Here is a 25,057-nt window from a genome sequence, read left to right as displayed (position 1 = left end):
TTTTTTTTTTATATTCATTCATGGGATGTGGGCATCACTGACCAGGCCAGTATTTATTGCCCATCCCTAATTGCCCTTGAGAAGATGGTGGTGAGCTGCCTTCTCGAACTGCTGCAATCCATCTGGTGATGGTACTCCCACTGTACTGTTAGGATAGGGGTCCCAGTGACGATGAAGGAACGACGATATATTTCCGAGTCAGCATGACGTGTGACTTGGAGAGAACTTGCGGGTGGTAGCGTTTCCATGCGCCTGCTGCTTTTGTCCTTGTAGAGGTCGCGGCTTTAGGAAGTGCTGTCGAAGAAGCCTTGGCGAGTTGCTGCAGTGCATCTTTTAGATGTTACACACTGCAGCCACGGTATGCCGGCCGTGGAGGGAGTGAATGTTTAAGGAGATAGATGGGATGCCAATCAAGTAGCTTGCTATGTCCTGGATAATGTCGAGCTTCTTGTGTGTTGTTGGAGCTGCACACATCCAGGCAAATGGAGAGTATTCCATCACACTCCTGACTTGTGCTTTTTGGATGGTGGAAAGGCTTTGGGGAGTCAGGAGGTGAGACACTCACCACATAATACCCAAGCTCTGACCCGCTCTTGTAACCACAGTATTTATGTGGCTCATCCAGTTAATTTAATGGTCAATAGTGAGCCCCAGAATGTGGATGGTGGAGGAATTCGGTAATGGTAATGCCGTTGAATGTCAAGGGAAGATGGTTAGGCACTCTCTTGTTGGAGATAGTCATTGCCTGGCAATTGTGTGGCACAGTTGTTACTTGTCACTTATCAGCTCAAGCCTGACTGTTGTCCAGGTCTTGCTGCATGCGGGCATGGACTGCTTCATTATCTGAGGAGCTGCGAATGGAACTGAACACTGTGCAGTCATCAGTGAACATTCCCACTTCAGACCGTATGATGGAGGGAAGGTCATTGATGAAGCAGCCAGTGTTGTAGCTGTAATGGAAGAGATTGGCTAGAGGCACGGCTCATTTTGGAACACAAGTCTTCAGCACGACATCCGGGATGTTGTCAGGCCCATAGTCTCTGTTATACCAAGTCCGTTCAGCCATTTCTTGACTTCACGTGGACTGAATCAAATTGGTTGACGACTGTCTTCTTTGATGTAGGGGACATCAGGAGGAGGCCAAGATGAATCGCCCACTTGGCACTTCTGGCTGAAGATGGTTGCAAATGCTTCAGCCTTGTCTTTTGCACTCAAGTGTTGGGTTACATCATCATTGAGGATGGGGATGTTCATGGAGCCTCATCTTCCCGTTAGTTGTTTAATTGTCCAACACCATTCACGACTGGATGTGGCAGGACTGCAGAGCTTTGATCTGATCTGTTGGTTGTGGGATCGCTTAGTTCAGTTTACCATGGATGTAATCCTGTGTTGTAGCTTCACCAGATTGGCACCTAATTTTTAGCTATGTCTGTTGCTGCTCGGCATGCTCTTCTGCACTCCTCATTGAACCAGGGTTGGTCCCCTGGCTTGATGGTAGTGGTGGTAGAGTGAGAGATATGCCAGGCCATGAGGTTATAGATTGTGGTGGAATAAAATTCTGCTGCTGCTGATGGATACCCAGTTTTGAGCTGCTAGATCTGTTTTAAATCTATCCCATTTAACATGGCGTTAGTTCCACACAACACAATGGTGTCTGCAGTTTTGAGATGAGACTTCATCTGCACAAGGACTGTGTGGTGGTCACTGTGGTATATTATCTACGATATCACAAACACACAGACAACAAGATGGCTGTTGACACAGGAACTTGTCACCTTTATTGTATTTATAGCAATGGCTGCATTACCACAGTAGTCCACTAGGTGGAGCAGTAGTCCATTAGGTGGAGCTATATAATTACACTTCTCCCTCCTTAATGAAGAAGTAAATATAACAAAATAGTCATCATACATAACTTACATGATTATACATAACAAAGGATATGGACTTATTTTGCCATATTTGCAAATCAAACTTAACTACTGGTTTTCTGTTTCGAAGAGGATACCTTCGCTCTCGAACAGAACCTGCCAAACATGGTGTTGAACTTAGACTCATTCTAGGCTGATCCTGAGGAAAGCTTTCCTCCAAGGGATACCCTTGATCTACATTTGAACTCTCTACAACTTCAGACTGTTTGTCTGCCTGACTCAGATTCAGACTTAAATTCTGACTTTCTCTTGGACTTATTTCTAGTATTTTTGATGTAGGATATGCTACTGGTACTCTACTTCTAATTAGATTATCTGATGAGTCAGAAATAATTGAATCATTCCAACTTTCAACTCCTTCCACATCTGTAGGTAAAATATGATCAATGTGAACAAACCTAACCTGTCCATGATCGAACATATTGACCAAATATGTGCGAGGACCACATATCTTCACCACTCTTCCTGGTAACCACTTTAACCATTTATGGTGATGTTTCTTCACTCTCACCTTCTGGTTTAATTTCACACTTCTCTCTCTTTCTCTACCTCTATTATGATTCTCTTTCTGTCTTAATTGTTTCTCTTCTACGGATTGTGCCAAGTTTGGCTTTAACAACAAGAACCTGGTTCATGGCTGTCGTTTGAGTAACATCTCTGCTGGTGTTCTACCAGTCGTTTTCTGAGGAGTATTATGATAAATAATTAGAAAATTAGCCAATTTGTGGTCCAACGACAATTGTCGTTTCTTTGGATTTGGATCCAACATTTGTTTGAGGGCATGCTTTACAATTTGTACTGTGTGCTCTGCTGTACCATTTGAAGTAGGGTGGTACGGTGGCACCTTCATATGTTTCACACCATTTCTGCTCGTGAACTGTGCAAATTCTTCTGAACAAAATTGTGGTCCATTATCAGACACAATTTCTTCTGGGTGGCCATATGAAGAAAACAATCTTTGCAAATTGTCTAGTGTTTTATTGTTGTTATTTTCTGCATCGGAAACACTTTGAATGGCTATCAATACAATGCACAATTGCTAGAAGTAGCTCAGCAAAATCTATATGCAACCTTTGCCACACCCTGGGAGGTCATTTCCATGGCTGTAATGCTATTGACGGTGGTTTCTTGCTTGTCGATTGACATGTTGTACACTGACTAACGATGTATTCCAGGGCTAGACTTTCAGTATATATCTGCCCATTTACCGGCCATTTAGCACCCATATAATTGCTGAGATTCAGTTTATCACCCATATTTGATGATAAATGGAAACTACCGCCCAATTATCGCCGGCGAAGCTTTCGGCAGACAGGAATGGGCTGATTCGCCCGCCCATTTAAAAACAATAAAGTCTGATGTCATCACTCGTGCAAGGCCCAGAATACTGTTTATAATGGAAACTAATGCCCAAATATTCCCCAGATTATCGCCGAGCGCTACTTTCGGAATTTCACCCATATATCGCCTAAGTGATCGCCCGCCCAAAAAGACGCTCAAGGAAAGCTGCACTCACTTGACCTTAACCTGGCGGTCTGGACGCCATTTTGTAAATCGGAGGCAGTTTAATAAAAGCCTGCTTCAAGTTGATGGGAGTATTGAAGTAATTTGTGAGTGTTTATGCTGTTTTTGAAACTTGCCAATCATCTAATCACATTGTGGTCAATTTTTAGATACATATTGTGTTTGTTGAGGACAATTTAAGAATTTTGAAGACAGATTTGGGGCATTTATAGTAATTTGTAGTGATGGGGCCTGTAATTTCTCAACCAGTATTGATGACTACTCACATGCTGCAGAATAGAGATCGAAGAAGGTTCATTGAAGAGCATTATATGCCCAATCAAAGAGGTGATAGACTGCTGAGGAGGAGACTTTACACCCAATGCATTTTACAGGGATATGCGATCATTCCTGGACTTGTCCAATAACACCTGAGTTAGAAGGCTGCGCTTCCGAAAGGAGGTCATCCGTGAGATATGCCACCTAATTAAAGGAGATCTGCAGCCTAACAGCACCATCAGGATTGCACTGCACGTTGAGGTTAAGGTTACTGCGGCACTTTCCTTCTATGCATCGGGCTCCTTTCAGGCCTCAGCTGGTGGCATTTGCGGTATCTCTCAGCACGTCACACATTCTTGCATTTGACAGGTGACTGAAGCCCTTTACGCTCGCAGGATGGACTTTATAAACTTCCCTATGACCAGGGAGGCACAGAGTGAGAAGGCTTTGGGATTCTCGAGAATAGCAGACTCCCCCAAGGTGCAGGGAACAATAGACTGTACCCACATCGCCCTGCGAGCAGCTTTACAGGATGCAGAGGTTTACTGTAACTGAAAGGGATTTCACTCCCTGAATGTGCAGCTCGTTGTCGACCACAAGCAAATAATCAGCAGTAAATGCAAATTTTCCAGGGAGTATTCATGATATGTACAACTTGCGTGAGAGCACTGTCTCTGACCTGTTTAAGAGTCAGCCACAAGGTCACAGCTGGATGCTGGGGGATAAAGGATATGGCCTTGCCAGCTGGCTCAAGACCCCCCTACGAAAGACTCAGACAAAAGCCGAGAAGCGCTACAATGAAAGCCATATAGCTACATGCAATGTCATCGAAAAGACAATTGGAGTGCTGAAGCAGCGTTTCAGATGCCTGGACCACTCAGGAGGCAAACTACAATACCACCCTGAGCAGGCCACTGAGTTTATTGTGGTGTGCTGTATGTTGCATAACGTAGTTATCAGGAGAGGACAACAATTGCCAGATGGGACCGCCGGTCCACCTGAGGAGAGAGTGGAGGTGCAAGAGGAGGGGCAGGAGGAGGACGAGGACCTCGGGGAGGACAATCAGCCCCCACTCCCCCTACACCATTGGAAAAGCCCCGTAGTAGTTACGCAGCTACAAGACTGTTGCGTTAGCAGCTCATAAATGAACGCTTTGCGTGAAGTTACATTGGTGACAGTTACAGTTGCATTACGTTACGTTTCATCCTTGCCTGGCCATTGTTTGCAACCCTGGTATTGATGTTTAACCGTACGTTATTAGAAGACACTGCACAACAATTGTAATGTTCAATAAAAACATTTTATAATTTAACAATGGAGGTAAAAACATTTTTAAACAAACTATAACACCCATCTTCCCCCACCTCTAACAGTCAACTACATTTTTCACACAACAATAAATTTTCAATAATGATAAAAATATAACAGTACAAAAACACCCTCCCACCCTCCCCCCAACATTCAACACATTTTTAATAACAATAAGAACAATTATAACAACGATAATAACGACAACGGCAACAACCCCCCAACAGTCAACAATTTTAATTAGGCCACCCCTCCCAACTAAGTGAATATCCCCCTACCTGCTGCCACGCTTCCCTTTATCTCTAACCCCCTTCATCATAATCCCCCTTTCCCACTTACGCTTGCTTTTATAGTGACGGGGCCAAGTCGAGGGCTGCTGCCATCGGGGGGGCGGGGGGAGGGGCGGAGCGGTGATGTTGGAAGATTCAATTCAGGGGGTCCAGGAGAAGACGTTGCCAAAGAAAATTCTTCTGAGTCAGAAGGACCTACTTCCTCCTGGCTTGCATCTGTCGACGTTATTGGTACGGCCATATCCCTAAACCATCGCCTGCTGCATGGCATCGATGGAGTCGGCCGTTCGGCGCATTGCCGCAACCACCTGCCCCATGTCCTCCAAGATTCGCGCAGATAGTGTGGCAATATTGCCGATCAACCCACCAATTGCTTGGAGGAGCTGTCGACCAATGTCGACGATCGCCCTCGACAGAGACACCATGTCCTGGTTCATATCTGCCTGTCGCTGCTCGTGCCTACCTCGCCGACCCAACCGCCGCTGGGTCAGCGTGGGCACTGGACCACTCAGAGTGCCCTGCTACAAGCCGTTTGGCCCCTCTACTTCATCCGTTGAAGATGACGTGGCCATAGATACTGCAGATTCCTCAAACAGCTCATTCTCCTCCTCAGTTGTATCTTCTTCTCCCGTGGTCAGCATGACCTGCAGCAATTGGGGTGATGCTCCACAGGCCACCTGTTGCGCCTGGGGAGCCTGGGGAGCTGGAAAACATAATTGAGGTTAGTAGCAGAGGCAGAAGTGAGCCAGGCTGGCTCTCCCCCAGTCCAGGCTGGGTCACTGTGTGACTGACAACAGCTGGAGAGGCTCACACAGTCTGGGCAAAGCTGAGAGGCCCCCTCAGTGTTCAGTCATGCCCCCATCCACCAACCTAACTGAAAAGGAGATGGTGCTCAAGTTAAAGAGTTGCTCACAGCACACAAGCTGCGATATAATTTAATAATTCTCCTTCTAAACTAAAGTGGTAGAAATGCCGAGTGTTTGTGGTCTATCTGTTTCCAGTCATTCCTTTGGCCCCAACTTTCGATCAAAGCATTTAAATAATAATTAATACTGTCGATTAAGTTTAAGGCATCTCAACAAGATTACGAATGCACATTTGCACAGAATGGTTCCTGGCACACCTGCCTTCCCAGGGTTAGAGTCCTGGGCCCTGCCCTCCCAGGGTTAGAGTTCTGGGCACTGCCCTCCCAGGGTTAGAGTCCTGGGCCCAGCCCTCCAAGGGTTAGAGTCCTGAGCCCTGCCCTCCCAGGGTTAGAGTCCTGGGCCCTGCCCTCCTCGGGTTAGAGTCCTGTGCCCTGCCCTCCCAGGGTTAGAGTGCTGGGCCCTGCCCTCCCAGGGTTAGAGTCCTGGGCCCTGCCCTCCCAGGGTTAGAATCCTGGGCCCTGCCCTCCCAGGGTTAGGGTCCTGGGCCCTGCCCTCCCAGGGTTAGAGTCCTGGGCCCTGCCCTCCCAGGGTTAGGATCCTGGGCCGTGCCCTCCCAGGGTTAGAGTCCTGGGCCCTGCCCTCCCAGGGTTAGAGTCCTGGGCCCTGCCCTCCCAAGGTTAGAGTCCTGGGCCCTGCCCTCTCTGGGTTAGAGTCCTGGGCCCTGCCCTCCCAGGGTTAGAGTCCTGGGCCCTGCCCTCCCAGGGTTAGAGTCCTGGGCCCTGCCCTCCCAGGGTTAGAGTCCTGGGCCCTGCCCTCCCAGGGTTAGAGTCCTGGGCCCTGCCCTCCCAGGGTTAGAGTCCTGGGCCCTGCCCTCCCAGGGTTAGAGTCCTGGGCCCTGCCCTCCCAGGGTTAGAGTTCTGGGCACTGCCCTCCCAGGGTTAGAGTCCTGGGCCCAGCCCTCCCAGGGTTAGAGTCCTGGGCCCTGCCCTCCCAGGGTTAGAGTCCTGGGCCCTGCCCTCCTCGGGTTAGAGTCCTGGGCCCTGCCCTCCCAGGGTTAGAGTCCTGGGCCCTGCCCTCCCAGGGTTAGAGTCCTGGGCCCTGCCCTCCCAGGGTTAGAGTGCTGGGCCCTGCCCTCCCAGGGTTAGAGTGCTGGGCCCTGCCCTCCCAGGGTTAGAATCCTGGGCCCTGCCCTCCCAGGGTTAGGGTCCTGGGCCCTGCCCTCCCAGGGTTAGGGTCCTGGGCCGTGCCCTCCCAGGGTTAGAGTCCTGGGCCCTGCCCTCTCTGGGTTAGAGTCCTGGGCCCTGCCCTCCCAGGGTTAGGGTCCTGGGCCGTGCCCTCCTCGGGTTAGAGTCCTGGGCCCTGCCCTCCCAGGGTTAGAGTCCTGGGCCCTGCCCTCTCTGGGTTAGAGTCCTGGGCCCTGCCCTCTCTGGGTTAGAGTCCTGGGCCCTGCCCTCCCAGGGTTAGAGTCCTGGGCCCTGCCCTCTCTGGGTTAGAGTCCTGGGCCCTGCCCTCCCAGGGTTAGAGTCCTGGGCCCTGCCCTCCCAGGGTTAGAGTCCTGGGCCCTGCCCTCCCAGGGTTAGAGTCCTGGGCCCTGCCCTCCCAGGGTTAGAGTCCTGGGCCCTGCCCTCCCAGGGTTAGAGTCCTGGGCCCTGCCCTCCCAGGGTTAGAGTCCTGGGCCCTGCCCTCCCGGGTTAGAGTCCTGGGCCCTGCCCTCCCAGGGTTAGAGTCCTGGGCCCTGCCCTCCCAGGGTTAGAGTCCTGGGCCCTGCCCTCCCAGGGTTAGAGTCCTGGGCCCTGCCCTCTCTGGGTTAGAGTCCTGGGCCCTGCCCTCCCAAGGTTAGAGTCCTGGGCCCTGCCCTCCCAGGGTTAGAGTCCTGGGCCCTGCCCTCCCAGGGTTAGAGTCCTGGGCCCTGCCCTCCCAGGGTTAGAGTCCTGGGCCCTGCCCTCCCGGGTTAGAGTCCTGGGCCCTGCCCTCCCAGGGTTAGAGTCCTGGGCCCTGTCCTCCCAGGGTTAGAGTCCTGGGCCCTGCCCTCCCAGGGTTAGAGTCCTGGGCCCTGCCCTCCCAGGGTTAGATTCCTGGGCCCTGTCCTCCCAGGGTTAGAGTCCTGGGCCCTGCCCTCCCAGGGTTAGAGTCCTGGGCCCTGCCCTCCCAGGGTTAGAGTCCTGGGCCCTGCCCTCTCTGGGTTAGAGTCCTGGGCCCTGCCCTCCCAGGGTTAGAGTCCTGGGCCCTGCCCTCCCAGGGTTAGAGTCCTGGGCCCTGCCCTCCCAGGGTTAGAGTCCTGGGCCCTGCCCTCCCAGGGTTAGAGTCCTGGGCCCTGCCCTCCCAGGGTTAGAGTCCTGGGCCCTGCCCTCCCAGGGTTAGAGTCCTGGGCCCTGCCCTCCCAGGGTTAGAGTCCTGGGCCCTGCCCTCCCAGGGTTAGAGTCCTGGGCCCTGCCCTCTCTGGGTTAGAGTCCTGGGCCCTGCCCTCCCAGGGTTAGAGTCCTGGGCCCTGCCCTCCCAGGGTTAGACTCCTGGGCCCTGCCCTCCCAGGGTTAGAGTCATGGGCCCTGCCCTCCCAGGGTTAGAGTCCTGGGCCCTGCCCTCCCAGGGTTAGAGTCCTGGGCCCTGCCCTCTCTGGGTTAGAGTCCTGGGCCCTGCCCTCCCAGGGTTAGAGTCCTGGGCCCTGCCCTCCCAGGGTTAGAGTCCTGGGCCCTGCCCTCCCAGGGTTAGAGTCCTGGGCCCTGCCCTCCCAGGGTTAGAGTCCTGGGCCCTGCCCTCCCAGGGTTAGAGTCCTGGGCCCTGCCCTCCCAGGGTTAGAGTCCTGGGCCCTGCCCTCTCTGGGTTAGAGTCCTGGGCCCTGCCTGCTACTACACTAGCCAGGTCTCGCAGAGTTAAAGGGTGCAGGTTCTGACCCCAGTCCAAATCTTAACAGGGAAGCTACCCAAGATTACCCAGCTTAATTACAATCCGGCAGATTTATATTCTAATTAATGAATCAGTGCATCATTACAATTATAAATTTAATAATTTAATACTTACTCCTACAGATGAAACCAGACTGTTCCAGTGCTTGCGGCACTAGTCTGTCTCTCTCAAGTCGTGGGTTGCCGATGATACTATTTTGGCGCTATCTGTCAATATTCGCTGGTATACTCTTGGGGCGGTGGGGGGGGGGGATGGTTTCCCATGTCCACCCCGGGTTAATTGGCCCACCGAGTCTCCACCTCGTGGACCAAGGCTTTGTACACTTCATCGAAGAAAGCTTTAGCCCTCCTTCTCCCTCCAACCTCCGCAATATTCTCTCCCGACTCCTCATGTTCCATCTCCATAGTACATGATAATATTTTTCTCAATTTTTAAAATTTCAATTGCTCGACAAAAAACACAACCTTCTTTCTCAAATGCGGTCCTTCTCTCCCTCCCTTTGCCTTCTGAGCATGCGCAGATGACCCCTGACCTCCCGAGTCGCGGGAAAAGTTCTTTGCCTGATAAAAAAAACTGTGCATGCATAGAATGGCCATTGCTATGGATGCCAGCCTTGCACGATTGAATACATCGCTATCACCCATTTCACATCGCTAAAGCTATTGCCCAAATTAAAAAAGCAAAACTAGTGGTTTTTAAAATGGGCGATATTCCGACGATCCTGAAAAATAAAACAACCACTAACGCCGGAAATATCACCCATTTTTGGTCGATAGCAATCATAATGGAAAGTCTAGCCCATATGAAGGAGTTGTCCATTAGATGGAGCCATATATTACAGTCGACCAGCTCCGTTGGGTGGGCCACATTGTTCGCATGCCCGACACTAGACTCCCAAAGCAAGCGCTCTACTCGGAACTCCTACACGGCAGGCGAGCCCCAGGTGGGCAGAAGAAACATTTCAGGGACACCCTCAAAGCCTCCTTGATTAAGTGCAACAACCCAACCCACCTGGGAGTCCCTGGCCAAAGACCGCTTTAAGTGGAGGAAGAGCATTCGGGAAGGCCCTGAACACCTCGAGTCTTGTCGCCGAGAGCATGCAGCAAACAAGCACAGACAGCGGAAGGAGCGTGCGGCAAACCAGACTCCCCACCCACCCTTTCCTCCAACGACTGTCTGTCTCACCTGTGACAGAGACTATAGTTCTTGTTCAGTCACCTGAGAGCTCACTTTTAGAGTGGAAGCAAGCCTTCCTCGATTTCGAGGGACTGCCTATGATGATGATATTACAGTCACCCCTACCAATACTGTTATCGATAGATCCATCAACGACACATAGATTGGTGAGGATAAGTTCAAGTAGGTTTTTCCCCTCGTATTGGTTCTTTCACCACCTGTCACAGGCCCAGTCTGGCAGCTATATTCTTTAGTACTCAACCAGCTCAGTCAGTAGCGGTGCTACCGAGCCACTCTTGATGGTGGACATTGAAGTCCCCCACCCAGAATACATCTGTGCCCTTGTTACTCTTAGTGTTTCTTTTAAGTGGTGTTCAACATGGAGGAGTACTGATTCATCAGCTGAGGGAGGGCAGTAGGTGGTAATCAGCAGGAGGTTTCCTTGTCCATGTTTGATCTGAAGCCATGAGACTTCACGGGGTCCAGAATCAATGTTGAAAACTCCCAGGGCCACTCCTGCCCAACTGTATATCACTGTGCTGCCACCTCTCATGTGTCTGTCTTGCCAGTGGGATAGAACATACCCAGGGATTGTGCCGAAGGGCTAAATGGTTCTGTGAATATGACTATGTCAGGCTGTTGCTTGGCTAGTCTGTGGAACAGTTCACCCATTTTTGGCACGTCCTCAGATGTTAGTGCAGGGTTGACTGGGCTGGGTGTGCCTTTGTTGGTGCCTCTGTCAATGCCGGTAGTCCGTCCGGTTTTATTCCCATTGTAGCTTTTCATAGCGGTTTGATACAACTGCATGACTTGCCAGGCCATTTCAGAGGGTAGTTAAGAGTCAACCACATTGCTGTGGGTCTGGAGTTACATATAGGCCAGACTAGGTAAGTGTAATGAATGTAATGACTCACAAGACTTGTTACTGTAAACTGCCTCAGGTGTAAACCTGATCTAACTTTATTTGTGCCCAAAGTAAGTCGTGTGACATGGTACCCGCGCTTATATACCAGTGACCGCGCACGCACGCATACAGCTCGATGACCTCCGACAGCGGCGTCCCTGGTGTTTGGTGACCCCAAGCATAAATACATAACAACATCCCCTTTCAAGATCTTAATATCAGTTTTTTTACAAAATAAGACGGTCTGGGACTTTCCGCTCACAAGTTGATCGTCTCAGTTCAACTTCAGTTCTAGGCGAGCGTTCTGAGTCAGTTGTGACTGAAGGCTGAGTAACCGATCTGATGGGAGTGGTAATGACAGCAAATGGTAACATCAGAGACTGGAGATCCAGTTTCAATAATGACAGCAAAGTCCCCTGATGAATGAACATTGGTTGGTTGGTCACTGTCTGCATCTTCCTCAAGCGGTTCCAGTTCATCCATGTGCCGCAGTTTTATCTGATCAATATGTTTCCTGCATGTTTGCCCATTCTTGAGCACGACAATAAACACTTTGTTACCTTCCTTGGCTGTAACAGTACCAGCGATCCACTTTGGACCTTGACCATAGTTCAGTACATAAACCGGATCGTTGACAGAGATGTCACATGACACAGCAGCACGATCATGATACCCTTGCTGACTTTGACATCTGTTTTCAATACGATAATTCAAGAGAGAGCTTGGTCTTGAGACTTCTCTTCGTCAGTAGTTCAGCAGGGGAGACCCCAGTAAGCGTATGAGGTCTGGTCCTGTAACTGAGCACTATACAGGACAAGCGTGTCTGCAGTGAACCCTGAGTTACAAGTTTCATACTCTGCTTGATCGTTTGAACAGCACACTCTGCTTGACCATTAGAAGCAGGTTTGAATTGGGCTGACCTCACATGTTTAATGCCATTGAGTTTCATGAACTTTGAAACTCCAGACTTGTGATGCAGGTGATTTTCTTCGAGTGTCGTTCACAACAATGTCAGGCAAACTATGAGTAGCAAACATGACATGAATGCTCTCAATAGTAGCTGTAGACATACTGGATGACATAATAATACACTCTATCCACTTTGAATATGCATCCACTACAACAAAAAACATCTTTCCCAGGAAAGGACCCACAAAATCAATGTGGATCCTCGACCATGGTTTAGATGGCCACGACCAAAGACTCAGCGGAGATTCTGCTGGTACTTTACTTAGCTGCATGCAAGTATTGCACTGATGCACACATGATTTCAGATCAGAATCAATTCCAGGCCACCATTCATGAGCCCTAGCAATGGCTTTCATCATGACAATACCAGGATGAGTGCTGTGTAGTTCATGTACAAATTTCTCTCTACCTTTCTTAGGCATGACAACACAATTGCCCCACAGTAAACAATCTGACTGAATGGACAGTTCATCTTTGCGACGGTTGTAAGGTTTGGTCTCATCACACATTTCCATAGATATTGCAGACCAATCACCACTGAGGACACTATGTTTCACAACCGATAAAATAGGGTCACGGCTGGACCAGAACCTAACTTGTTGAGTAGTGACAGGTGTTCCTTCACTCTCAAAAGCATCCATTACTAACAGTAGATCTGCAGGTTGAGGCATCTCCACCTCAGGTGTGGGCAACAGCAGACGACTCAGTGCATCGGCACAATTCTCAGTGCCAGATCTATGATCAATAACATAATCATAGGCAGACAATGTCAACGCCCACCTCTGGATACGGCACGATGCATTGGTATTAATCCCTTTGTTTTCTGAAAACAATGAAATGAGTGGCTTGTGATCCGTTTTGAGTTCAAAGCGCAGACCAAACAGGTACTGATGCATCTTTTTGACCCCATACACACAGGCCAAAGCTTCTTTTTCTACCATGCTGTAAGCTCTTTCCGCCTTTGACAAACATCTCGAAGCATACGCAACAGGTTGTAGCTTACCCGACTCATTTGCGTGTTGGAGTACACAGCCAACCCTATATGATGAAGCATCACAGGCCAATACAAGACACTTACACGGATCATAATGAACAAGCAGCTTGTTCAAACAGAGTAGATTCTTAGCTTTCTCAAAGGCTCTATCTTGAAACACACCCCAGACCCAGTTGTCGCCTTATCTGAGTAGCATGTGCAGTGGCTCTAACAAAGTGCTCAATCTGGGTAAGAAATTACCAAAGTAGTTGAGTAGCCCAAGGAATGAACACAGCTCTGTCACATTCTGAGGCCTGGTTGAATTTTTGATGGCCTTGGTTTTCGAATCAGTAGGCCTGATGCCATTAGCAGCAATCTTCCTCCCCAGGAATTCAACTTCAGGTGCCATGAAGACACACTTCAAACATTTCAGCCTGAGCCCCTCTTTGTCCAGATGATGTAGGACTTCTTCAAGATTGTTCAGATGCTCAGCAGTGTCACGACCTGTGACCAGAATGTCATCTTGAAACACGATAGTTCTAGGAACGGACGTCAGTAGACTCCATATTCCTCTGAAATATGGCTGCAGCCGAACGAATTCCAAAAGAACACTTGTTGTAGACATACAGTCCTTTATGGGTGTTGATGTAGGTGATTTTCTTCGAGTGTCGACAAGCTCCTGTGTCATATAGGCCAATGTCAGATCCAGTTTAGTGAACGACTTTCCACCAGCTAGCATGGCGAATAGGTCATCAGGCTTCGGTAACGGGTACTGATCCTGTTTCGAAAATTGGTTAATCGTAACCTTATAGTCTCCACAAATCCTGGCAGTGCCATCACTTTTCAACACAGGCACAATAGGACTGGCCCACTTGTTAAACTCGACCAGTGATATGACCCCTTCATGTTGGAGTCTGTCAAACTCAATTTCAACCTTCTCCCTCATCATGTAGGGAACAGACCGAGTCTTATGATATACAGGCCTTGCATCCGAATCCAGGTGAATCTGCACCTTGGCTCCAGTAAAATTACTAATGCCTGGTTCAAACAAAGAAGGAAACTTCTTCAACACTTGAGCACACGAAGTGTCATCCACCGCTTTGATATCATTCCAATTCCACTTGATTTTCTCAAGCCAATTCCTGTCGAACAGCATTGGACCATTACCTGGGACGATCCTTAATGGTAGATCATGAACCACATCATCATATGACACCTTGACTACTGCACTGCCAATCACCGGTGTGAGTTCCTTAGCGTAAGTACGCAATTTGACATTGACTGGACTCAGCTTAGGATTCACAGCCTCAGTGTCCCACAGCTTGTTGAATATTCTTTGACTCATTATCGACTGACTCGCACCCATGTCCAGCTCCATTGATACAGGCACACCATTCAGATTCACATGAACAATTATCGGCTGGTTCGTTCCCAAATATGAATAGCGACCATACACTTCCTCCTCGGGTTGTGTATCTAGGCCAGCACTGGACTGGTCATCATCAGCAATGTGATGAGCGGCAGCACACTTGCTCAGTTGTGGGCACATTCTCTGACGATTCCCCACTTTCGAACAGCCATTACAGGAGTACTATTTAAACTGACACTGATGAGGCCGACGATTGCCCCCACAACGCCAACAGGGTGAAATCGGATTCGTACCAGTTGGCGGACTTTGAGCAGCTACAGGTTTCACATAAGCAGTCGAGTAGGCCCTGCCATAAGCAGCTCTGCCAGATGACGACACAATCTTGTTTATAGTAATTGCCGTGGAGCTCCGACTCTTCGATGATATCTGCCTCAAATTATCATCAGTCATCATGCATGCCTGGGCAGTCGCGATGGCCTTTCTCAAATCCAGCTTCTCTTCGGCCAATAACTTCCGAAGAATCACATCATGGTTGATGCCTATCACGAAGAAATCTCGCAGCATGTCTTCCAACATGTTCCCAAACTTACACGGCTCAGCAAGACGTCGCAGGTCGGCGATGAATCCTGACACATCCTGGCCCTCAGCACGAACATGCGTGTAGAAGCGATAGCGTGAGATGATGATTCCTTCTTTTGACTTAAGATGGTCATGCACCAAAGCACACAAGTCCCCATATTCTTTGTCCATTGGACATAAAGGTGAGAGAAAATTCTTCATGAGGCCATAAATTTCTGGACCACAAACAGTGAGGAAAACCACCCTGCGCCGAACTGTGTCAGCATCTCCTTTCATTTTATTGGCCACAAAATACTGATCCAGGCGGTCGATAAAATCCGTCCAATCCTCACCATCCGCGAATCTCTCCAGAATTCCAATAGTGCCCATTGTACATGTGAAGGTTCTTAAGTTACCTCTTCGCCAAATGTAATGAATGTAATGACTCACAAGACTTGTTACTGTAAACTGCCTCAGGTGTAAACCTGATGCAACTTTATTCGCGCCCAAAGTAACCCACGTGGCATGGTACCCGTGCTTATATACCAGTGACTGTGCACGCGCGTGTACAGCCCGATGACCTCCGTCAGTGGCGTCCCCTGGTGTCTGGTGACTCCAAGCATAAACACATAACAGTAAGGACAGCAGATTTCCTTCCCTAAAGGAGATTAGTGAATCAGATGGATTTTTACGACAATCCGTTAATTTCATGGTCAACGTTACTGATGTCAGCTTTTAATTTCAGATTTTTATTTCATTAACTGAATTAAAATTCCCCAGCTGCTGTGGTGGGATTTGAACTCATGTCTCCGGATCATTAGTCTAGGCCTCGGGATTACTAGTCCAGTAACGTAACCACTGTGTTACCTTTGCCCTCAATATCTTTTGACCATTTTCCTGCTTTTTAAATTTTTTAACTTTCCCTTATATCACACTAATATTCAAATTATTCTTTATCACCTTTCTTTTCTTAAACTTAAATACACTTTGCTTACCTTATTTCCTGTGCCTTCTAAAGTGGGACCCCATGCCTCAAAAGGTGCATTTTTCAGTTGAATGCCAGTGCTCTAATGATTGAGGTGTCAGGTTAAATTCTGTTTTTATATCAAACTAGGAAGGGCTGCTGCAGGACAAGTTATTTTCTCTTCACACTGGCTCACTGATTACAGTATGCTGCAAAATGTTCAATGAAATCATTTGTGCATATTGAGCTTTATAGGAAAGCATTTTGTTTTCAATGTTAAGTCTGGTTATTTATCAGAGGAAACTTGATTTGATTCTAATAATGAAGTAGTTGTAAAGAATTAAAAAGGGCCATCTTCATGAAAGTGCTTTGGAAATCCTTTCATTTGCTTACAAGTGAATGTCTACCAAAATTCAGTGCATCATCAAGCTGTTTTTCTTCCAGAATATGAAATGGCACAAACATGAAAACTTGTTAGAGTATTGCACCATTTTAAATCAGTCAGTTGGTTAGACATTAATGTCATTACATATACTTATCAAAACATTAGGAACATTATCCTATTACGTTTTATTTTATTGTTAATTGATTAGTCATGTTGAAGAGTGTGATATATTCACAGAGCACAGCACACACAGCTTCCTAACATGGCAGGCAGCTCTCTCGGAAGTCTCCGGAAATCTGCCTGGTTCTGTTTATTATTAACCCTGCACTTGCAGTACACAATATGTCCACATCCATAGTGTGGAGCTACAAACATTACAAGCTTACAGACATTACACTTCTCCCTCCTTAATGAAGAAGCCATCATAACAAACATCATCCATAACTTTCATGTTTATACATAACACAGGATATAAACTTTTTTTTTCCATATTTACAAATTTAACTTGACCACTTGTTTTCTGTTTCATAGAGGATACCTTTGCTCTCGAACAGAACCTTCCAAACATGGTGTCGAATCTAAACTCATTTGAGGCTCATCCTGAGGAACGTTTTCCTCTATGGAATTTCCTTGATTTTCATTTGAACTCACTCTAACTTCAGGCTCTTAGTTTTCCTGACTCGGACTCAGACTTTCATTCTGATTCTCTCCTGGATTTGTTTCCAGTACATTGGATTTAGGATTTGCTACTGGTGTATCAAAACTATCTGATGAGTCAGAAATAATTGAATCATTCCCACCTTCAACTCCTTCCATGTCTGTAGTAAAATATGATCAATATGAACAAACCAACCTGACCATTATCAAAAATCTTTATCAAATATGTGCGAGGACCACATATCTTCACCACTCTTCCTGGTAACCACTTTAACCATTTATGGTGATGGTTCTTCACTCTCACTTTCTGGTTTAATTTCACACTTCTCTCTTTTACTCTACGTCTATCCTGATTCTCTTTCTGTCTTAATTGTGTTTCTTCTACGGACTGTGCCAAATTTGGCTCTAACAACGAGAATCTGGTTCGTGGCTGTCATTTGAGAAACAACTCTGCTGGTGTTCTACCAGTAGTTGTATGAGGAGTATTTCGATACGTAATCAAAAAATTAGCCAATTTGTGATCCAATGACAACTGTTGTTTCCTTGGATTTGGATCTAACATTTGTTTTATGAGGGCACGTTTTACAATTTGTACAGTGCGCTCTGCTGCACCATTCAAAGAAGGATGGTATGGTGGAACCTTGGTATGTTCCACACCATTTTTGCTCGTGAATTGTGCAAATTCTTCTGAACGAAATTGTGGTCCAATATACGAAACAATTTCTTCAGGGAGGCCAAATGAAGAAAATAATTTTTGTAAAATGTCCAATGTTTTATTATTGTTATTTTCCACATTGGAAACACCTCAACCCACTTCGAATGGCTATCAATCACAATGAACAATTGTTGTCTTTCTAACTCAGCAAAATCAATATGTAGCCTTTGCCACACCCTGGGAGGCCATTTCCATGGCTGTAATGGTACTGGTGGTGGTTGCTTGCTTACCGATTGACATGTCGTACACTGACTCACGATGTACTCTATACCTTTATCAAGACCTGGCCACCATAAATATCTGCATGCAAAACTCTTGGTCAAGCACATTCTCAGGTGCTGGTCATGGAGGTCTCCTAATAATTTGGACCTGAATTTATTTGGTATAACCACTCTTGCACCCCACATGATACAATTGTTATCCACTGATAATTCATTTTTATGAATTAAGAATGGATGTGTATCTTTGTCTGTTACCTGGTTTGACCATCCATTTGCAATATACTCATATACCTTTGACATCACTGGGTCATGTTTGGTTGTTCTACCAATCTCTTCAGTTGTGACTGGCAGTTCATTAATGTATGAAAAATAAAACACTTCTTCCTTATCGGGTGTAACTTGTGATGGGGAAGGCAATCTAGACATTGCATCAGCATTACTGTGATCAGCTGATTTTCTGTATTCAATATCATATGTATATGCTGACAAAATCAAAGCCCATCTCTGCATTCGGACTACAGCTAATGTTGGAACTGGGGACTTTGGATGGAGGATTGCTGTTAGGGGCTTATGGTTCGTAACGATGGTAAACTTATGACCATACAAGTATTTGTGAAACTTCTTGACCCCAAAAATTAATGCCAAAGCTTCCCTTTCAATTTGCGCATAATTACTCTCACTGGCACTGAGAGTGCATGAAGCAAAAGCAATTGGTCTCTCCTCCCCACTACCTGATACATGAGAGATCACTGCCCCAACTCCATACAGAGAGGCATCACATGCGAGCTTAATCTCCTTAGATATGTCATAGTGAACTAACATGGTGCTCTCTACCAATTTGCTTTTACACTCCTTGAATGCTGTATCGCATTCTTTTGACCACTTCCAATGGACCTGTTTTTTCAAAAGTTCATTCAGTGGATGTAATACTGTAGCCAAATTTGGTAGTAACTTCCGATAATAGTTCAAAAGACCCAAAAAGTGAACGAAGTTCAGTGACATTCCTGGGAGTGGGTGCATTTCTGATCGCATCCAATTTTTCCATGGTTGGATGTAAACCATCTTTGTCTACTCTGTACCCTAAGTATTCCCACACTTACGAGCAGACACTCATACTCTGTGCTTCTCTAGCCGTTTGAGGACTTCATTCAATATGTTGTTATGAATTTGCCTATTTGGTGCTGAAATTAGTATGTCATCCAAATAACATACTTCCCCTTCAATACCTTGCAAATTCTGGTTCATCACCCCTTGGAATATGGCAGGGGCGGAAGACACTCCAAACGGTAGCTTATTAAATTGATATAGGCCTAGATCAGTATTTATAGTCAAACATGACTTGGACTCCTCATCTAGTTCAAGCTGTAAGTAGGCATTCGTAAGATCCAGTTTTGAGAAGATCTGACCACCTGTCAGTGTTGTGAACAAATCTTCTATATTCGGCAATGTATTGGGGACATTACCCTCTAGAACCTGGTTTACGGTTACTTTATAATTACCACACAATCTTACCTTACCATCGGACTTAGGTACAACAACAATGGGTGTAGCCCAATTATATCGATCTATCTTACAAATAATGTTCTCAGTCCCTAGTCTTTTGAGTTCTTGCTCAACTTTCTCCTTGAGTGCATATGGTACAAAACGTGGCTTGTAGTAAAGCGATCTAGCGTCCTTCTGTACCCTGACACTCACCTTGAAGCCTTGGATCGGACTGCCCGTTTCGCAGAACACCTTCGGATACTTCTTGATAACCTCATCCATTGATGAAAATCTCGCTTCCACACAGAAAATCTTACTCCAATCCAGCTTCAGTGTGCTCAACCAATTTCTTCCTAGTAAGGCCGGCTTGTCTCCTTTCACTACTATTAGAGGCAAGTTCTGAAATTGATCGTTATATTTCACCGGTACGGAATTTCTCTCGGAAGTCTCCGGAAATCTGCCTACCATGTTAGGAAGCTGTGTGTGCTTGTGCTCTGTGAATATATCACAAAGAGTTTCCAACTATTTACGGTGTGATGTGATTTATAAATTATTATAATTATTGTATTGTATTTGATCTTAAAAGACCATGCACTAAAACTACTGACTTACAATATTGATTTATTTTATCTCACATAATTTTTATACTGTGGTGTATTAAAATGGCGATGTACATAGAATATCATTGATGTTTGATGGGGTTTCATGCCGCCGTACTAGTGTAGTAAAGAACTGGTAACACCACGTAGCTCTCAGCTAAGAGCATTATTAAAGAAAGTACATAAATGTAAAGTAAGCTTTGTTTTAAAATGAACAAAAATCTTAAGCAACTTTGAATTCTTCTGACACAGTTGTTGTCATATTTTTACAGCTAAGGTTAAAGCACGATGGGTGACTGGAGTGCTCTAGGAAGACTTCTGGAGAAAGCACAGTCTCATTTGACTCCAGGAGGAAAACTATGGCTGTCTGTGCTCTTCATCTTTCGTCTCCTGGTGCTGGGGACTGCAGTAGAATCTGCCTGGAGTGATGAACAATCTGCGTTCAGATGCAACACGATGCAACCAGGTTGTGATAATGTCTGCTATGACAAATCCTTCCCTATCTCCCACATTCGACTCTGGGTCCTTCAGATTATTTTTGTCTCAACACCCACTCTGATCTACCTAGCCCATGTCTTTCTCATCACTCATAAAAAGAAAAGAATATCTAGGAAAGAAAAACAATTAAAGCTACTCGAAGAAGAAGGTGAAGATGTAGGCCTGCACTTGAAAAAATTGGAATTAAAGAAAATCAAGTATGGTTTGGAGGAGGAAGGCAGAATTAAAATTAAAGGATCTCTCTTGCATACTTACGCAATCAGTATAATCTTTAAAGTCATTTTTGAAGTGACTTTTTTGTTAATTCAGTGGAGCATTTATGGTTTCAAATTCATGCTGGATGCTATCTACACTTGTGAGAGATATCCATGCCCACACAAAGTAGACTGCTTCCTCTCGCGACCCACAGAGAAGACCATCTTTATCATATTCATGTTGGTGGTATCCATTGTGTCAGCTTCGCTGAACGTGGCAGAGCTGTTCTACATTATCTTCAAAAGTTTAGCAGATCGTGTTAAACAAAATAGTCATTTGTTTCAGGACTCTCAAAAAATGGGCTTGAATCCTCTCAAAGACTGCTCCTCTTCAAAGTATGCCTATTATAATGGTGTCTCCCCACCGACTGCTCCCATGTCCCCTCCTGGATACAAGCTTGCTACTGGGGACAGGAATATGTCATCCTGCAGAAGCTATAATAAGCAAGCTAATGAACAAAACTGGGCAAATTACAGCACCGAACAAAACAGGATTGGTCAGGCTGGTAGCACCATTTCCAACTGCCACGCGCAGTCATTTGATTTTCATGGTGAACGGCCAACCATACAAAAGCTACCATCAGTAACTGAGTTGCAGCCTATTGGTCTCACGGAGCAGAGACCACCCAGTAGAGCCAGCAGCAGAGGGAGTAGCAGGCCTCGACCAGATGACCTCGAGGTCTAGCCTGGTCTATTCAATCAAGACACTGCCTAATTTCTACAGTTATGAATAGATACATTATTTTTTCTGGAAGTGCACTCCAGATGTTGGTACCAAGTAGCTATGAGGTTTGTTCAATGTCAACTAACAATTCAGTGGCATCACCTTTTAAATAGGACCATGCTAAGGCACAAAGTATACCTTATTTTTGAGGATGTGCACTCCAGTAAAATCATTTAAGAAAAGACCACTTGAAAAATTTCATAAATCTTTACACATGAAGAGGTTTTGCTGATCTTATACATTCTCTCTCACATTCTTGCATTTGTCAAAGTATTCGTTCTAATCCCCTTTTAAATTTGACCTGCTACATATGATCTAAGCCCAGTAATAACATTCCAAGGTACCAAGCTGCTCTCTGAAGTTTTCCTCCATTCAGAATGAATTATCTCTTTTGCAGCAATGGTTTAACACAATAAAATAATTCAATTCTGGACATATTTCAAAATAATTTGGTAAAAAAGGTTTTGTTGCAGATTTTAAGAAAAATCAGAAACCTTGGAGAATTGTTCCAATTCCTATGTATCAGACTCCTCACTCTGTGCCTGGAATTATTCATCGATTAAAACATTTTTAAATGTACTGTTTTATATTTCTTGACTAAGTGAATGTTTGATATTTTATCTAACTTTGTGTCAAATCACACATTTAACTGAATACTTTTCCAATACTCTGCCCATGTTTTTTTGACTTGTTTATATAAAAAAACTGTGCTCAGCTGAATAAAGAGGAACTTTATATGGTTAACACAAGGGGATTAAAAAAAAGATCTTTGTACACTTAGATCAAATGAATGTTTTTTTGTCTTTTAACAAAACCATCAATTATTTTGTTTAAGCATCCTGTACTTAAAGTAGACTTAATGGATAGTAAAAGTAAAATATTCTGGAAAAAAGGTTGCCTGGTGATGTATCCCCAAAGATTTGTATGTTTTGGGGAACTTGTGTGACAATAGAACTTATCTGGTGTATGTTTCTTCAAATATCTGTGCAAATATGGCATGTCTAGTCCACTGTCTTTATCGTGTAATATGAATCATTTTGTATCCAGTGAGGATACTGTGTTTATTTGAGAAAGGTAAGAATGATTGCTATTTTGTGCTAAGCAATAGTAACTTTATCCTTGGTGTGAATGAGAATTTAAAAATATTTAATCATTGCTGTGATAGAGATTGTAGTACTGTTTTCGTACTTATGAGGTGAAATTATCAGTAGTCTGAGAAACCTATAGTCAATGTGCTTAGTGCTGGACTAATATTTAGTCAACAAGTAATAAAGGTATTCGCCAATGTAGCACCACAAATATTCACGTTCACCAAACACTATTATTTGGATCTTTTCAATAGCTTATCCATAATGTCACATAAGCAGTTCTAGAACTACAGTTCTAAGTTTTGACTTGGTCCTCATGCATCCAAGTTTTGTTTATTACTTTAGCTATAATGGCGTTTGCACTGAAATTTTATATTTGCTTAGAATGCACAATGATGCAGAAAGGTTTTACAAGTTGTCAAGTAGTGTGCATGTAACTAATTTATTTTGAAGCAGAAGATTCATGTCTCCTTTCAATAAATCATCCAAATTATATTAAAAAAATCTTATCCACAGACGGATCCATTTTCAGCTGCATTTATCTTCGAAGGTAATTGTTAGAAAATCCTCAAATTTTGTGACCGTTCTATAAGAAACTGAGAAACCTCATTAATTTGAGCTCAGAATGCCATAGGGTGAAGTTGTTGTCTGATACCTGATTCTGCTGTCAGGCGCATTTCTACAGGGCAAGTTATAAAGAGTCACTGTGCTACTTGTAAGCATTTCTTGGGGGGAAAATCTGATATTTATCCATAAAGAAAAACACATGAAACAGTGATGTTCCCTCTTACTGGAACTATTGTTGTAAAGTGCTTGTTGGTGTTTTCTAATTTCTCATTTAACATTCCATGTTAAATCACTGACAAGCAACCCCACCTATACTGAGACTCATATAATTGTTGTTACCATGCATGTGAGCAATCTCCCATTCATTAAAATCTGATAATTTAAAACAATAAAGTGACATTTTCCTAAATGATTCTTTGTCAATCTTGTTTCATGTCTTCAATTTTAAGGATGTTCAAACCCTCAGGTGTTTTTGTGCGAGATTCACACCATGTTTTTCTGCATTTCCATGTAAATAATATTGAGAGGTTCAAAACCTGTTCACAGCTCCTCATCTGGTCTGGTTTGCAAATTTCTTTTATAATCTTTTTTGCTTCTGCTGAAGATGAATTATGGTTTGCAGCCAGTAAAACATATTCTAAGCACCTTGGGCTCATATTTTCCTCATGGGATTGAGGCAAATAACATTTTTGTCGGTGTTACGAGTCATTCATGAAGCATTATTCAAAGGAATCCTCCAAGGAAGTCTAATATTAGAAAAAATGACAAAATAAGAAAAATGATAATACTTGTTAATGCCTCATATTCAATCCTTAAGGTAAAATATTGTTCAAGTTGTGCTGATTTATATTAATTATTTTATTTCATGAAAAGAAAAATCACAAATCCAAACAGGAACCATTCAAACATTTAACAACTAACAGTTAAAGTGGAAGCATGGGTTTCCATTTAACTTTTTCGGAGAAATTTCTGTACATTGGTTTACATATTGGAGTAGTTGCAATGCATGTTCTTAACACGGCACTTACGGAACAGTGATGCTGAGAAGTGTTACAAGTCATCAAGCAGTGTTACATGCTTTAAGGGTACTATATTGATTAATTTTCCTTTCAGAAAACTCAGTGAGACCCGATGTTAAGTGGGAAAAGGTGCTCTACTTCCAATAGTTTTTCTTCTTTTATATGTTTCAGAAACATAACACACACACGCACACACACCATTTATGGCCAAACTCTCTATATTTAGAACAATTGACATGTTGATGAGCTGACAACATTTATTTCTAAGTATTCGCTTCAGAAACATAGGAATGAAAGAGATTCACAAATGACTTGCATATAAAGTTGAAATAACTGTCAACACAGCATAACTGCATTCATTGGTGATTGGCTGAGGGTTGTCATCAGGAGTTTTGTTTAGGACTGTCATAGGCAACTGAGTTTAGGGTACATAATGGAAGGTGGTTGAAGGTTGCACACATTTATATGAAAGGGAACATACATGTCTTCAGTAGTCAACCAGATGTATGAGAATTTCCTACCAGCAATATCTTACTCCCTTACATTTTTTGGCCAGACTGCTAATCTCTAGCTCTTTTTTTGTATCTGTATTAGTTAAGCAATTTGTTTAGCTGCTCAAAAAAACAAAGGCAGCACAAAGACAGGTGTATCCTAATTGGTAGCTTTTTGCTGAATGCACTTAAAGGATCCATCATCCACAGGCAGAAAACAGAGAAAAGTAGATGCCTATTCTGCAGCTTACACTGAAATATTCTTAAGAAGAAAATATGGACCTGAATGACGAAAGTGTCCTTTTAACTAATAGCCCAGCTTTCCTTGTTTTTGACACCCTGCTAGACAAAATTTCAACACTA

The 25,057-nt window shown here is 44.8% G+C and overlaps 1 protein-coding gene across 1 annotated transcript in view; it reads left to right on the top strand.

Annotated features, from left to right (window-relative positions):
• The window catches only part of gja1b (gap junction protein alpha 1b), a 32,996-nt gene extending 9,403 nt beyond the window's left edge, over window positions 1-23,593 (top strand). Inside the window, exon 2 of the mRNA XM_070885299.1 lies at window positions 20,326-23,593. Within this exon, the coding sequence (XP_070741400.1) occupies window positions 20,342-21,490 (1,149 nt within the window). The 5' untranslated portion in view covers window positions 20,326-20,341 and the 3' untranslated portion in view covers window positions 21,491-23,593. The remainder of the gene's footprint in view (window positions 1-20,325) is intronic.
• The last annotated feature ends 1,464 nt before the right edge of the window (window positions 23,594-25,057 follow it).

The sequence above is a fragment of the Pristiophorus japonicus genome, chromosome 7 (genome assembly GCF_044704955.1).
Source record: "Pristiophorus japonicus isolate sPriJap1 chromosome 7, sPriJap1.hap1, whole genome shotgun sequence".
NCBI classification, from domain to species: domain Eukaryota; kingdom Metazoa; phylum Chordata; class Chondrichthyes; family Pristiophoridae; genus Pristiophorus; species Pristiophorus japonicus.
This window is presented reverse-complemented; position numbering and strand designations above follow the sequence as displayed.